General features: G+C 39.8%; 2 protein-coding genes across 3 annotated transcripts in view; both read right to left on the reverse strand.

Annotated features, from left to right (window-relative positions):
- MYO5C (myosin VC) overlaps window positions 1-4315 on the reverse strand; it is a 32571-nt gene extending 28256 nt beyond the window's left edge. For both annotated transcript variants that reach the window (XM_079318075.1, XM_079318076.1), the window contains exons 1-4: window positions 4203-4315; window positions 1473-1583; window positions 516-681; window positions 101-245 (exon numbers count right to left, since the gene is read on the reverse strand). In XM_079318075.1, coding sequence (XP_079174201.1) covers window positions 101-245; window positions 516-681; window positions 1473-1583; window positions 4203-4229 — 449 coding nt within the window. In that variant the 5' untranslated portion in view covers window positions 4230-4315. The remainder of the gene's footprint in view (window positions 1-100; window positions 246-515; window positions 682-1472; window positions 1584-4202) is intronic.
- A 2253-nt stretch (window positions 4316-6568) lies between these two features.
- MYO5A (myosin VA) overlaps window positions 6569-16476 on the reverse strand; it is a 94880-nt gene continuing 84972 nt past the window's right edge. Inside the window, exons 34-41 of the mRNA XM_079318074.1 lie at window positions 15323-15469; window positions 14767-14921; window positions 13507-13596; window positions 12640-12790; window positions 11516-11798; window positions 10616-10790; window positions 9231-9311; window positions 6569-8398 (exon numbers count right to left, since the gene is read on the reverse strand). Coding sequence (XP_079174200.1) covers window positions 8246-8398; window positions 9231-9311; window positions 10616-10790; window positions 11516-11798; window positions 12640-12790; window positions 13507-13596; window positions 14767-14921; window positions 15323-15469 — 1235 coding nt within the window. The 3' untranslated portion in view covers window positions 6569-8245. The remainder of the gene's footprint in view (window positions 8399-9230; window positions 9312-10615; window positions 10791-11515; window positions 11799-12639; window positions 12791-13506; window positions 13597-14766; window positions 14922-15322; window positions 15470-16476) is intronic.

The following is a 16476-nucleotide window of genomic DNA, read 5'->3' on the forward strand; positions in this document are numbered from 1 at the left end:
AATAGCCAATGGCACAAACACTGTAAAATTAAATGACAATTAACACTGACTACCACTAGACTTCAAATAAAATTTATGGACAGTAAATGACATACTGAACCTTGCCATTTGCTTGTATGCCTCTTCTGCCACAGCAAATATGTGTGGATCCATGTCCCCCATGTTCTGCCCACTATATGCATGGATAATGGCATCTCCATATATTGGCAGTTCCTTATAGGGGTTTATTGCAACCAGAATTATTCCTACAGCCAAGTGCACAAAATAAAAATAAAATACGGGTTAGTTATATGAAATGCCTGGTTTTGGCAGCAACACTTGAAATAATACAAAGCAGCAATATTTTCTACTTAGATGCTAATGAACAAACAAGTCTATATTCACATATAAAACCAGTTAACATGAGCTAAAAAGCACTTCAGGAAAACACTACACACAACACATTGCAAACTGAATCCAGATTAATACTTTAAAAAAAAAGATTTTTAAAAAACTTTTCATTTCACTTAGCTTACCACTGTATGTGTAGATAAGCTTAGACTCCACAAAACGAATTTTAAGATTGTGCAGAACAGCTGGTTCATGGAGATAACTGAGTGCAGTGAGATCATTTTCACCAACTAGTATGTCAGGATTTCGTAGTGGTGGCAAAGCAGCTGGATCAACAGGGTAACTCAGTTCCTGCCAACAAAAATTACTTGTAATGTCATAGTAACATGAAGTTACAGAGTTGATGGAACCTATGTGATCTATTTAATTGATTCCCACTGAACTTGGGGGAAGCTATCTGTTGCTTATGAAAAAGAAATCTTCATTCTCTTTATTTACAATATTTTGTATTGAAATCTGTAAAAATGGGACATATGCTTAGCTCTCCAAACACAAACATATTTCAAGTAAGAGAATAACAGATCAGCTGTAAATGAATGAAAGTAAAGACTTGGTCAGAACTCAAGTCAGCTCTATAATTATCTCTACTTGCAACCCCTCAGTTTTCTTTACAGGAAGTTTAAAACTCGCTTCTGTTTGTTTCAACAAATCTATTTAACCATACCTTTAATACTTGTCTTTAACAGGAATGCAGAAATGCTTCCAAATTATGAAATCTATAAAGAACTTGAATACTAAATTTAACAGATCTTACACAAAACAATGAAAAAAGCAACAGCTGATCCTGTGAGAGAGAACTATGTCTGCCCTTCACTTCTGATTATTACTTCAGTTTAGGATGAGTTTCAGGGCTTGTTTCCAAAGTGATCTTTGAGGTATGTTCTCCATACTAATGTATACAGATTTTGCACTCCTCATTTTTTTGGGCAGCAGATGTGTACTATACCAATTTTAATATGAAAAAGGGAAATAGGTGCATCTTATTTAGATCTCATAACCCATAGATCCCCGTAGGTGAGTCCTATGTTTCTACACAAACATATCTCAGCAAACCCCACAATAATTCAGGATTTTCTCCTTACAGTTCCATCTTCTAATTGCACATGGAGAAATCGGTCTCCAGCTTTGTAGTTTTTTGTGATTTCTGCAGACTGCCAAACTTCTTCATTATCAGGGATCCAAACCCTATTATACTGTAACAGAAAAACACGACAATAGTTAGCTTAGCTACTTTAATAAGACCAGGCTAGCATTAAAAAATACCTTTCAAACATCAAGTGCAACCCAATTCCAGGACTTTTTGGGATTATTATTAGCTCTGCACAGCAGGATCTATTTTTGTTATTTTTCATAAAAGAATAAAAAGAGAAAGCAGACTCATTCATTTCAGACATGCATATTCTCCTGCTCAGAGCAGAGTCTGCAGGAAGGTGAGCAAAGGCCAGACTGTTGCCAAGCTCTTCAAATCCTCTAACACTGAACACAGAATAAAACACACTTAACACCTTGTTTCTAGGAAGGGTTCAAAGAAGTGAATGCCAGAGAAATAATCTCATTTACCAGAATTCAGACAAGCAAGCACAGACAATCACTTCCCTGGATTCAAGTATAGGACACTGAACTCAGAAAGCATTTTGCCATAGGCACACTGTCATACCCAAAGACTCTGCACAGTTCCCTTTCTTTTAGTGGGACTGAAGTGCAACCTCCAAACATCTAGGACAAACTTCAAAGACTACTGGCTGTTTTCTTTCTTTGCAAGCAATGAACTGGCACACTTTAGCTCCATCCCAGCAAGGTATCTCTAAACTACTGAAGCACAGATATTTGAAAAAATATTTGGATGTAAATTATGCTGTTTGAATTATTTAGTTCTCCTATGCTGAAGTTAAAATGCTGATGCAAAAGCAACTTATGTAAATGCTCTGCCTGAGAAGCTATAGGAAACAACATTCCTTAAAATGACATAATCTCAGACAGTAGGGAATTACTTTACTGATGGGGAGTGTGTCCTTGTCATCCTGACAGGGTTTGCAAAACATCTGTCCCTACTCACACAAGAAACTATAACATATACTCTTCTAGTATCTTTCTGTTTTGATAGCAACAATTCTTCCTTTAATTCTCTCACCTTGGTCAGTTGAAACAAGCTGTTTAAATAAACCTGTGAGAACTGCTGCAGCTGCTTACTCAAAAAAATTAACATTAGTCACCATTTCATGGAGTGTGAGCAGAACCAGAGACACCCTGGGGATTTGTACTCCCTTTTGTTTTGGTCCTGCAATTGTTGGTTTTGGCACAAATTACTTTTTTCCCCTCTATGGAAGAAGCCTTGGAAGGTCCAGTAGATCCTCAGAACTCAGGATCACTCAGTAGATCCTCCTGAGTGTCTCTGGCCCAAGAACCCCACTGACCCATGGTGGGTGCCTACAGAGATCCCTGCAAACTGCACTCTACAGCTGTAGCTTCCTTAATCCTAAATCCCAAGGATGAACACCAAACAATTTAGGGTAGGAGGGACTTGCACAAGAACACCATGTGAGTTAGCCTGTGTTGCTCAGTGACCTCCCCAGCTGAATTTTCAGCATCTCTAAGGACAGTCTTTGGCCTTTCTAGAGAGCCACACACCAACCTGGTGCTCATCACAGGATGAAACCTCAGCTGCTTCCAGGATGCCTCTGCTGATGCTTTCAGCATGATGGCATTTTTTCACACAATATCCAAAATCACAAAGACATTTTCTAAACAAATAATTGCAACGGCAATGTTTTAATCTATCTGACCAAGGGGACAAAAGCCCAGTTCCACAAGTATCTATTTAATGGCCACATGAAAGACATGGCTAAATTAGCTTCACATTTAAGTTTTCCATGTTTATCCAGCTATAAATTGTTATTTGTATCATTCCTACGCTATGCTGATCTCCTCCTGGCTTACAAAAACTGCTTGTTAAATTGAATTCTTTGTTTGCTGTTACTCTTTGTGAGTTAGAATATCACCACCAAACAGCCCCGGGGGCACACTGTGTGTTCCCATGCAAGAAAACGAACTGCACTAGGTCAAGGACGAGAAAGGGAGGGAGAAGAGTGTGACAAAAGCACCGATTCTTCAGGAAAGGCCGCTGGAGTTGCAGGAGCCTCCATTGGCAAATGCACCCAGCCTAGAGAGCTGGCTGGCTGCAAACCTGCCTCGCAGGTAAACAGACGGGCCGGCTCGTTTCCGTGTCAGGTTACACCGCACTCCTTCCCCCGCCTGCCGGACACTGGCTGCTCTGGGGAAGCCACGTTCGCTCTCAGCGGCTGCGGCAGCAGCGGGACCCCAGCCCAGCCCAGGGGGAACGGCAAAGATGAGCCACGGGCTCATCTAATCACCAACACATCCCCGCCGGTTTGGTCATTTAAGGCTAAGCAAACAATACGTCACAACACTCCGATGACTACAGGAGAAGAGGGAAAAGTTTCAGCAGGCGCGTTAAGGAGGAAGAATCTTTGCTTTGGGGTCAAGCTGTGCCACACACATTCAGTATTTGCCCAACAGAAAGCGCGGCGCTGCGAGCTTCCCCCAGGGAAGGGCAGCTAAACCTTCACGGTGCTTAATCGCTGGCTAGAACAGCGAGACGGGGTCCCAGAGTCGCACAGAATCAGAGTTTTTCTCAAAGTGTCTCTCCCCGGTGCCCCTGGCGCGATGTCCCGCCCACAGGGGCGCTCCGTGCTGTGCCCACCGCCCCGAGGGGTCCGGCGGCCGCCTCAGCCCCGGCCCCGCTCACCCTCAGCACCAGCCCCAGCCCCAGCCCCTGTCCCGGCCCCGCTCACCTGCGTGTAGAGCTCGGCCAGCGCCATCGGGGCCCAGCCGCGGTGCGGACGAGGCTCCGCGGAGCCGCCGCAGGTTCCGCAGGTGACCGCGCTGCGGCCCGGCCCCCGCCCCGGGGCGTGGGGAACGGCCCGGCCCGGCCCGGCCCCGCTCCGCTCCTGCCCCGGCCCCTCTCCCGGCCCCGTCCCGCTCCCCGCCCGGCAGAGCGGGCAGCAGGACCCGGCTCTGTCCGTCCAGCCACACACCTTTAGGGACCGGGAGCGATGGACGCTGCAGCTACCGGAGAGACCCGGGGAGTAGTTCTGACCCAGCAGGGAAAAGCTACAGCAACGTTAATCACCTCCCTACAAAGCACTGTAAAGGGATTTCTACGACAAGCTCAGAATAAGATAAAAATTAACAACTGTGAGTGCATTTAGTAGGTCTAAAGCACTGACAGGTGCCACAGTTCAATATCCTTTATCCTTTATGAGGAAGAAGATCTGAATAACCACAGTGTCCTGTTTTAGCAGGTGGATTCATGCCAAGACCCACCAGCCCTCCTCACCCGACACGAGGAGCTGTCATGGCACACGAGGGAATGTTTTAGTGAAGTTACTCAAATTTTATTTCAGGAACAGTTAATATCAGCTGACAAAACAGCCCAACCAGAAATGGGTTACGTTGAACAAATTCTCCCCATAAGCACGGCAGTTTATGGCACGCTGCTGCTATCTGGGTGTGTATTTACACATCCTCAGATTTTAACCAACTCCCTTGGCAGTCAACACCAAGCCTGCCATGGAGGCAGAGGAACCCTGTGACCATCTGGGGTCTGTGCCAGCACACAGCTCACCAGCCATCCAACAAAAATCTGAAACAAACTGTACAGTTGTACTTTTATTTGGACATTTTCCAGTGATAGCTATTAGGCTACAGTTTTTATGATGCATACATTTACTAAGTACAACATCAGACACTACAACAGATCAGAGCTCAGGTAATTCTGACAATATTTTGTTTTTCATCTATGTACTGTAGTGGCATCAAGTGAAAACCTATATTTAAAGGCTTTTACTCACCGAATGAAGTATCAGCATCTTAAAAAACCCATGTATTTACTCATAGTTTTAGTGTGGTATTTGAAATGTGTTCATTTAAATCACAAATTACATATAGACCTTTCAAATTGCAATTGCTGGTGTTTCTAAGTTGGGAACAAATGTCATTGCATATCAAACCACTTTCAATGAAGCTGATGCTGCTTTTTCCTGTAATAGATTAATCTCATTTAACTGACTTACACACTTTAATGTTTCATCCCAGTCTGAAGTGTGAGAAGAAATTTTTCAAAATTTGGATAGAAGACTGTGTCTTAAACATCAGAATAAATTGATCACTGGAATAAAAATACACCAAACTGAATGAGGTAATTATTGTGCAAAATCTGTAGAATAACTGTATATATTTCTAAGGGGTCACTGACATGTATTTTTCCAGCATCTGATAAAATCTATCATCTCAATAGATAATAAATTAAAATACAAAAGATATGTCCACATTAAAAGTGCATAACAATGATTCAAAGGAAAAAAAATTTAAAGTAATTCTGCATTATATTCCATGGTTGAAGAGATTTTAGTCCTAAAGTGAAAGTTATATTATACACTCACACTAGAATTTTACTTCTGAAAAGTGCATGTAAAATACTGCCATGTAGAATGTTAGATGAATTACCAACTACACATCTATTCCAACTCAAAAATATTTTCCTTTAAAACATGTTGAGCAGCATATACTTTTAATGGGATATAAAAGTAATACCAGTCAAACCACTGAGTTTAAGGATGACACCTATAAATTACTAAACACTTACTTTTTTAAGGAAATTATACAATAAGGCTTTTTACAGGTAAACAAACTTGAAAAATAAACAAAAATACATTTAGGCATACATTTTAAACACCAACGCTTAAGTAGTGGATACATTTCCTGATCTAGAGTATGAACATACTGTAATGCCAATTGTTTGTTTTTCAATAGGAGAAAAATTTGGTAGGTCAGCATGTTCTCCTATGTTTTCTTTCCTAACCTTGTTACTGATATGAAGGCTTTGCCATTACATTCTCACAAGTGCAGTACCCTGACAGTCTGAAAATGACCTTACACCTTATTTGGAACCACTTCACAGCAGCCAGAGGTTCAGAAATCAAGTAACATTTGAAAAAGGAGTGTTTGGTATATGATGCAGAGGAAAACAATATCAATCATTTAGCAAAGATCATTCAGAACCTTTTTACAACGCAGTATAAATTCTTGGGAGTACTGGCATGATCAATCAAATATAATATGGGCTGTTAGAATATAAGATGACAGGAGCATATTAAAGTTATACTGAAAAAGTTTATGTTGTCTTTATTTCCTATTTTAGCAACCATACAAACAGAATGTCTGCCTCTCAAGTAAAACAAAACTGAAATGTTTCAGTCTGCTTAACAGCAAATCTTTTCTCTGTGAATTTGCAGGCAAACAGAGGAGCACCAAACAGTCTAACAGTGTACCTCTAGGTTATTTATCAATATTGTAAAATAAATTAATGTTAACACTAAGATGCAGATTATTATAATACATTAAAAATATTGCACAATGCAACTGAGCCATGTGTGTGGCTTTATTTTTACATGTATATTTGAGCCATACACCACAGAACTGGAACCCTATGTGAGGCTTCTGCACTTATGCCTCATACTGTGAAATGTGAATTTTTATACAGCAGATCCAAGATGTGTGAGACAGAAAAATCTTTCCAGTAAAATGTGCAACATTCAAAATAACTCAGTTTCTCATTCTGCACTCTGATTTCCAACCATTAAATCAGCATGAATCATAGTCAAGTGACAGCATCATAGTCAAAACCTACTTAACTTTCTTGTTAGACAACCTAAGAATGAGAGCCTTGGGCTACTGCAGAAATTTTCTATTAAAGTTTTTCCCCTCATATTCCAGTGTGAAAGAAGACTTTTCTCTGTTGTTTTTGTTTGGGTTTTTTTTTTTTTTAAGTGGCAAAAAAACCAAGATATTATACTCAAAATACACATTGTCATCTCTGGGGTGTACAAAGAACAACATTAGACACACCCTATATTCTAAATAAATACTATAATCATTACTGACTTCTGATCGTTTGCTTCAAGATTCTGTATTTTTAGCTAACTACTTTTAAAAATAACTAAACTTATAATTTCCAGTGTGCTACTTGTGCTTAGTTACCATTTTCCTCTACAGGTGTTACTTGATATAATGTGCAAAAATCCAGTTAAAATAACGGACTGCAACAGACTGTAAATAAGGTTGACAACAAAAAATGTATCTTATTTTTAGTGCTTAGTATGATACTGTCATACATTTAAAACAACAGAATATGCAGCAGCGATTTAGTTTGCTTGGTAAACCACAGTTCTAACAAATGAACACCTAAGTTAGAGCATATAGTGAGCTATAAGACTTATCACTACAATTTATGCCAAACTGACATAAATGAGGAAGTGGTTTAAGAAATAACTGTATATATTGCCAGTTTGTGTTCTTCCATTCCAGTTTTTACAAATTAAATGTAACAGGCTCCCATGTGACTGTGTAGTCTACTACAAAATGCCTTATTTTCAAGTCTCCTATGTCCAGGACTGTGACTGCTCCTATTGGTCCCCACCTATGAGAAGATTACATATGGATTTTAATTTACACTATTTAAATATGTTACTAAAGATCTAAAAATGTCTCTACACAGCTGAAGACACAATTTTTGTCCAAGCCCGATTTCCGTACTCTGGAAATGTATGAATCAGTGATGTTCCCATAAATGCAATGACCAAGCACAAATGCACATCCTCCCATGAGCATTCAGCCTGTGGTGCTGCTGTGCAGTTCCCCAGCTACCTTTACTACACATCTGGGCTTAGATTGGCTTTTGTTCAGAAAACGTGGGTTCAGTGGCTCACTATGTTTAAACAGGTACAGATAGCAGGCAACTGGCTCTCCATCTAACACTGACAGGACATCCTTGGGATCAGACACGTGATATGAAGCCCAGGCCCAAGCTGGCTGGGATCTGGATGGTTTCTAAAGCCAGAGAGGATGGATTAAATGGAAAAGTAACAGGGAAGATGTGTTTAGCATCCATGAGCAACTGAGGAGAGTCCTTCCTGTCTCGCAGCCGCACCTGCAGAGAGAAGAAAGTGATGATGTCAGCATTCAGCCAGCTGACTGATGACAACCACCCTACTAAGATGATCTGTGCTTCCAGATGTGTGTGCAACACACACCCCATGCCAACCTGAGCTGACACATTTACACCAACTGTGCCATTAAACTGTGATTACTCTGATCAGCTTCAGTTCTGCCCATCTCCCTCTTACAATGCAATCTGGGAATACTCAGACTCCCTGCAAAAAGAAGATTTTGCCCAGTATCTGGTAACCACCTTTACAGGTTTATCTCAGTTCTAACTTCCCAATCTCCCTTATCTTGCTATATTGTAATTCAATTTCTAATAAATCAGAAAGTTCATGTTGTTTCTTAAATTTGCTCTACTGGCTGCTTCTCTTTGGAGTTTTCAAAACTTTTCATTTTCACCAATATATACAAAAATAGAAGGGGTAAATTAAGAACTTTGGTATGGATATAGGCCTCAGTTTTCAAAGCACACAACTTCACATGCAGACACAGGTCTGAGTAAATTTATATATCTAAATATTAGTGCTTGAGAAGTTGAGCTTACATACACAAAGATGAATAAACACAAAAACCTCTCATCTGCAAACCTCATACACACTGACAGGGAAATTAACACTTTCATAAAGTCTGGAGGCAGGAACTTGGGATTGCTTACATCTTAAGGCTGATATCACCTTTTCAATTCTGCTAAACTAAAATAGCTAAAAAGGATAGTTTAATTAATTTTCCTGAATGCATTTCAGGATGCAAGCAATTTTGGCTGATCAGAGGTTTTCTTACAAATAGTCAAATGGTTTTTGATGGAAAGATAGACATACCTGTATTGTACGTATAAATGACACCAAGACTCTCTCTTCAAACTCATTAACAGGAGTATACAAATTCAGGACTTTTACAATCTGTGAAGAAGAACAATCACTTTCAGGTTCATGTTACTGATCAAACAGATGCATCCATGATTACTAATAACATAATTTTAAAATTAGCTATTTAAAAAAGAAAGTTATTTATAAGTATCTGTTATTTTTTTGCTTTATTGATTAATGCAGAATTCCATCACTCTGCTCAATGCTATGTTAAATGAATGCCTCTTTCAGAACATATGCTCTTTGGAGATAGAAACCCTAAATTTCTACATATGTGATGAAAATATGGAAAAATCATGTGAGAAGTAACTGATTGTTTTCCTACCCACCCTAATAACATGATGTATTTCTCACCCCAATTTTCACCCTGTAGTCATGATCTCCTGTAGTCTTACAACTTTTCTGTTTTTCAAGAGAGTGAGCTATTTCTCTAAAATCAGGCTAAAACCACCAAAAGAAATAATTACATAGCAAAGACTTTAAATATGGGTGAAACTTGTAAAACCTATTAAAAATTCTCTTTGTTTTTTTACCATTCCCTTTATTAAAAAACTGAAACACTTTGTTAAAAAGTTAAAACACGACACATGTAATTCTAACTTCTTATTCAGTGGAAAACTAAGTGATTTTCCAGTAATGTGAATAAATAAATCAAGATGGCTTGATCAATGCAGCTGCTAGTGCTGACACAACTGTGAAAGAAACAGGGAAATTTCTTCATTTTCCTTGTGAGAATTGTTCAGTAAACATCAAATACACTTGGGTCTATCTACTCCTGTACAAGCTCTATGCAAATGAGACATAGTTTGAAAAAGAAGTGCAACATATCTGTACAAAATCTGAGCTTTCCTAAATAGGAGTCTGTTTATTGAGATCCACTTGGTTCAGCCTTTGAGGCTAATGGGTACAGTAACTTTACACCCTTGTTTGCAGACTCAGACAACAGCTCTGTTTGAATTGTCCATCAATTGGCTGGATACCAACTCTGATGGCAGAAAGGTCAATTCCTACTATCTTAGGCAGAGCTGTCTGGAGTACAGAGATTCTCTGAATGAAGACTTTTCTCTAAGGATTTCCAAAAACTGAGAGACTGTGTATAGCATTGCATCCTGGACAATCTATTGAGCTTCCTCTCATTTGTTCAAAACTTATCTCAAACATCACACTCAAAAAGGTCTGGTCCTTTTTTCACCCTTCCAACTTCATGTGTTTTAGCAAAACAAAGTAAGAAACCTCCAATTCATGTGTGACAGCAGTGCTGGCAGGGATGGCAAACACCAACAGAGCAGAGAACTGCACAGGAGGGACAGCAAGACAGACAATGAGGATCTGCTTACCTGGGCAGTAGTCAGTGCATTGCACATTGAACAAATGGCTTCTGCATCTTCATCTGTTTTCTTTTTTACTTGCAACAACTGTGCAGCCTGGATGAGGGGTTCCAGGGTTTCCTTAGCCCCACTATTCATCAAATTTTTATCACGTAGCCATTCTTCCAGTTGACTCACATTGTACCTGTATGAAGAGGTAAGAGCATCAAGAACATTAATGCTTGATTATGGATAAATGGAAAGAATGTGCGATTTCTCTTTCCCAGTGCTGCTTCTTTGTCCTTATGTGTTTTTCCTTCTTGTTATTTTGTCTTCACACTGTTTTCTTCCAATTAAGGCAGATTTTTACTTTTATAACAGTTAGAAACTACGGTCAAAGATTTCCACTAACTAGTCTTTCCCATTTGTTTCTCTTCCTATTAATAGTGTGAATGTGATAAGAAAAAAGGCAAAAGAGATTTTGTTTATGTTAAAGTACAGAGAGGCTTTGGGAGGTAGTTTGAGGGACTGGAACGCCCTGGCTAAATTTCCTGAGATAAGCCAGTAAAATCTATTGGACAAGTGGTATGAAATGCAGGAGATGATTCAGATGGCTTTAGCTCAGGATGCAGCAAACCAGTGTAGACAAAGAGGTACCACTGCAACACCAGTATACAAAACAATGCAGCAGGTATGTTTGCTATTCTTCTCTAAAAGCTGAGGAGACTTTTAGAACATTTCACCTACAGTTCTGATTCCCACTTGATAATGAAACACTTTTTGGTTTGCTTCTACCACATTTCCTTGAACGTCAGGTAGCATTTGGCCAAAGTCAACTAAGCTGTTCTTAACCAAATATCACCAATCAATGTCAAGAGCTCAGTAAGATCCCCAGCAGTGCATGCAGGGAGCTGTAAGAAGCTTTCCCACCTGATCTGCATCCCTTTGCTCCAGGAGCACATGTCCTTGCGCAGGAGCAGGTTGTTGAGCGTGATGGCCCCGATGATGTAGAACATCTGCTTGACCACCTGCTTGATGAGCTCTGGGTCCATGCCATGCTGGCACATGACAGAGTGGAAGGAGTTCAGCTGCCTGATGATGGAGTCCAGGGTGTAGGTGCCCTCATCAGCAATGCTGGATGTTCTCTTCCTCAGCCCTGTCGGCTTCACCCCTGACACTCCCTGGATGGTCTCGTGCTCCAGCATCCCTGAAACTGCATTTCATTGACACCATCATTGCAGTGACTGAAAACTGCTGACACACAGCATACTGTGCAAGGCAGCAAAGCAGAGACAGCAGGCCAGCCTTTCTGCTAGCCACAGTTCACCACGATTTCCAGAAATTGTGTCCTCCACTGTGCTCTGCAAAATCTAAGTTCACAGGGCTTTTACAAAGATGACAGCATGTGTGTTTAAAAAGGCAGTCTGAATCTAGCTCAGGAAAGTACTTTTTTCCTCCCAGGGTCACAGGAACAGCAGAGTCAGCAAACTGAGAGCTGTTCCATTCTTCTAAATGTTGTGACTGGAAAGTATCATGAAAATTTCTGTGGAAATACTGTCTGAACAGAAAATGAAAAGTATTCTTAACGAAAAAAACCAGCAAAACCCAACTATCTGAATGTTAGCTTTATCACTGTTTGTGGTTCAATTCCTCACTGCTATCCATAATAACCAACCATTTATTTCCATATTAATTTCAATTAAGAGTTCTCACATAATTAAAGTCTAATTTGTCCATGGGATATCTCCCAACAGACAGGACAACAAATATCAGATTGTCCTGACAGCTTCTTCCTGTAAAAGCCTGATTCATGCCAAGCATGAATAAGGTATACCAATTTATTCTGGCACTGCCAGAAGAACCAGTCACAGTTTAGTTTTTCCTCTAATCCAACCTGTCCAGAATAGTTCTTGTCATTTATAAACAGAATACCACAAGAATTATTAATGAAACTCTACTGTTTAGGAAGAAATACAAGATACAGCTACTACCACCATCATGATTTTCATTTTGATACTATGTTGTGAAGCTTAAGGAATTCAACTTTGCCTTACCAATCATTGGTTGCAGAATATTTTCCAACACTCGGACAAGTTGTTGGTAGATCTGAATAGCCAAGTCACTCAGTACTTGTCTGTATTCAGCTAAATCAAAATTGGTGAGGCAGTGTTCATTTTGACGAGGTGTATTATGCTTCATAAACCCCTGAATTCATAAAAGAACAGAAATGAATGCTTCAGGTAGAGCACAAAAATATTACACAAACCCAGCATTTGCATTTTCTTTCATGCAACTGACAAATAATACCTTAAGTCAGAGCCCCTGAAAATTTTAGTTTGGAACTTTGTCTGATTGAGGCTAATGCTAGGATTTGCTTTTCAAATGTAATGCCCACAGCATCTGCTTCCTTAACTCAAAATTTCAAGTCTGTGACAGAGGAACAAACTCTGCCAGCTTTCTGGCAGGCAAGACTCCCTCCCACTCCAGCATGGGCATGTTCACCTGGTCAGCTATGGCTAAAAGCTCAGTTAAGCTTGAAAGAGGAATTGGGCATATCATAGTCTCTAAACATCAAATGGTCTGCCATCCTATGGCTAAAAGGCTTAATACAGCCTTTTTTATAGGGAGTGCAGTGAATCACTTCTAAAAACCATAATGGCAGCTGCCAGATTATCCTGCTTAATCTGAGCTGGCCCTTTTGGGAGGCCAGTGCCATCTAGACTCTGGGTCCCAGCCCACAATCAAGGGAAACTGGTTCAAATCTTATATCCTGGTGCTTTCCACTGATGCTGTCACCATCATTCCAAAAGGTGTAGCCATTTAAAGAGATTATGACTGAATCTTTTATACAAGATTTGTTAAAGAGCAGTGCTGACAACAGCCTGGAGAGCAAGAGAAACCAGAGTAAGAACATTGCTTACTTCTTCTCCACTGTACTGCTTCAAACAGTGCAAAAATCGGCAGGTGTTGGACAGCCAGAAGGACACTGTTTCAAAGTCATCTCCTCTTTTCTGAAGAGAAAAACAAACACAGCTCAGCAAAGACAGGTATGACAAATAAAATAATAGAGTGCAACATACACAACTAAACACTTAATATACAGTTTCTAGTAGATTCTCATTCTGATGTTTTGCAAAACTTTGTGTGTTACAGTAATGCATTAGGAAAGCAAGGGTTTTAGCAAAGTGCCATTTCACACCCTCCCTGTTTTCCTTAGTGTTTTTCATGAATATGATTTCCTCCACAGAGATGATCTGTGTTTTACACACCCATTCTAATTGCTCTGGGCAGAAATCAAAGGACAATGTGACTGTATTCCCAAAATACCCAATGACTCTTGTGAAGACATCAGCAGGGAAGTCTGGAATGATACAGAAGCCAGCAGGAGGAGCAGGGAACAATTCAGTTTTGATGGATGCCACTTACATCATAACCTATTTATCAGCCTGATATGGAAAATGAAACAAAACAACAAACCTTTCTCACCAAAGAACACAGGATCAAGTATATGCTGGGTAGTTCTAGAACTCCACAGTGTACACTGCTTTCACTTAAAAATGTTCCAAAACTCCCATGGACATCTAAGCTCCTGCAGGATTGTTTACTAAGTATTTCTTCAAAACGTGTAGTTTGATTAAAGGCTTGGCTTTTGACACATCTCTCTCATTTAAAAAATGAAAAAACAAGTAAGCATAAAACATATTTATGTCTTAATTATGCCTTCAAGATATATCTGGCCTAACTCTCCCAGCCAACTCCTTGCAAAGACTTTGGGCAGTAGCATATTATCATCAGTGTAATCTCTAGGTGGAGCAAATGAGGAATCTGTTAATCAAAACTGCAAATGAAACTGTTTATTTGAGTGCTCTGGAGAAGACTCACTCTGCAAACTCTGACTACATCCAAAACTTTATAAGCTGAGCTTCGGAGGAGGGAGACTACTCAAAACTAAAAGAAGGCAGCTGCTTTCCTATTAATTCAATGCATCTCTGCTACTACATGGATAAAATGCCAGCAATGTAATTTGTTATTTTTTTAACACAACTCTTGGACTTTAGTGAGACTTCACTGACCACAAATCCAGAGCAAATTCATTGAAATCCTTTTCCTCATTCTCCTAACACAAAACCAAAAGTGAATTTTAAATTGACTTTTTTTCTAAACTAAGCAGACTAACTAACCTTGAGCACTTTTTTGATGCCATTGATAGTGGAAGTCAGCAACGACCGCACTTTCTGGTCATCATTAAGGTAATCTGCATGGCGCACACACATGAACAAAATATATGCTGGTAGTCCTGGAATCAGGTTGACAGCTACCCCACGTGGTTTCAGCTCTTGGGAAAAACAAACACACATTATCTTGTTGAATGTCAAGTCATTGGAAGATGTTCTATGAGGTAATTAAACCTCCCCAGTTAATAGCATATACATGAGTATATATATATGTGTCTCTAGCCAGTGATAACTCAGAGCAAAACTAAGAGCTACTTTTTTGGTAAAAGAACAGAATAAGAAAATATAAGTGTCTGCTAAAAATATGCAGGCATGTTAGTATGTACTATACTCATCAGGAAGGATAATTTATTATAGGAACATATTTAGGAACTATAGATAAACTGAACACTGCCAAAACCAAAATAAGCTATTCATTTCCTAGTGCAAATTCTGTGTTCTTATCATTCATTTTTCAGAGTGTATGGAAGCAGAGAAGGCCACAATTGAGAAAGATGCTTACCTAAAATAAGATTCTTGACAAGTTTTTGTTCATCCTCCTTCTTATATTCCAGCATCCCTTGGAAGTCCTTTTCTTTCCGTGGGATGTTAACTGGACGAATAGGCTCATCAATGATTTGTCCAGGTGATATGTTCTCCATCTGGCCCACTTCAGAGAGAGAATGAAAAGAAATATTACATTTTCTAGTGAAACCAATACATACCAGACACATTTCTGTAACATTCCTAAGAAAAGTCCTGGCTCCAGAGGACAGGGAAGACAATATTAAGAGCAAAACTGAGGAAACTTGAGTGAGAAAAAGGTGGTTTAGTAAGTGAAGGAAAAGGGGCTGGTGAGGTGGGAAGCAAAGCAAAGGCAATCCCTCATGATAAACCCCAAGGGAACTGATGTCCAGCCAGTCTCAAACAACAGCTCCCTTGTGTGCAGAACACCCTCCTGTGGTTCCTGCCATTAGGAGGAGCAGCATATGGAATATTCCTTTGGCCAACCTGGTCAACTGGGTCCTGGCTGTGTTTTTTTCCTGGAAAATGGAAACCCTGACACTGTCCAGCTCTGTTCAGCAGTAGCCAAAACACCAGTGTGTTCCCAGCAGTGTTAGAGACTCAAACCCAAAACACAGCATCACACAGGCTGCTATGATGAGAGTTAACTCCATCCCAGTCACACCTACTGCATCTAAGTTAATTAGGCAATAATCACAGACCAAACTATAATTTCAGGAGCATTTTCCCACCCTGTATTATGTATGAACATTACTGTGATCTTGTCCAGAGAAGTAACTGAACAATATTGTAAGACTTTTTTAAAAAAACACTTAGTTTGAGTAACAAACTTTCACATTCGAAGGAAAACTGGGTAACTTATTTTTGCCTGGTTCATATTTAGAGCTGCTTTTCTCTTGACAAAACCAGATACTGTCTTTAAGTACACAAACAGTGCAGGAAACATTCCTTTATGCTTGAATATTTTCTGCCTTCAGAGAAACATCAATCTCCTTTTCTCATCTTCTAAAGGTTCGTAAAGGAACACACAGAGGTCAGAGCATATGTCCTGTTTCTGCAATCAACAGAGGCTAAAGCTACTGAAGACCTCACAACTGCTAAAACAGATGGGTATGATCACAATCAGATCACAAAGGATACCAAAATCTTTCT

The sequence above is a fragment of the Erithacus rubecula genome (assembly GCF_903797595.1).
Source record: "Erithacus rubecula genome assembly, chromosome: 14".
Taxonomy (NCBI): Eukaryota; Metazoa; Chordata; class Aves; order Passeriformes; family Muscicapidae; genus Erithacus; species Erithacus rubecula.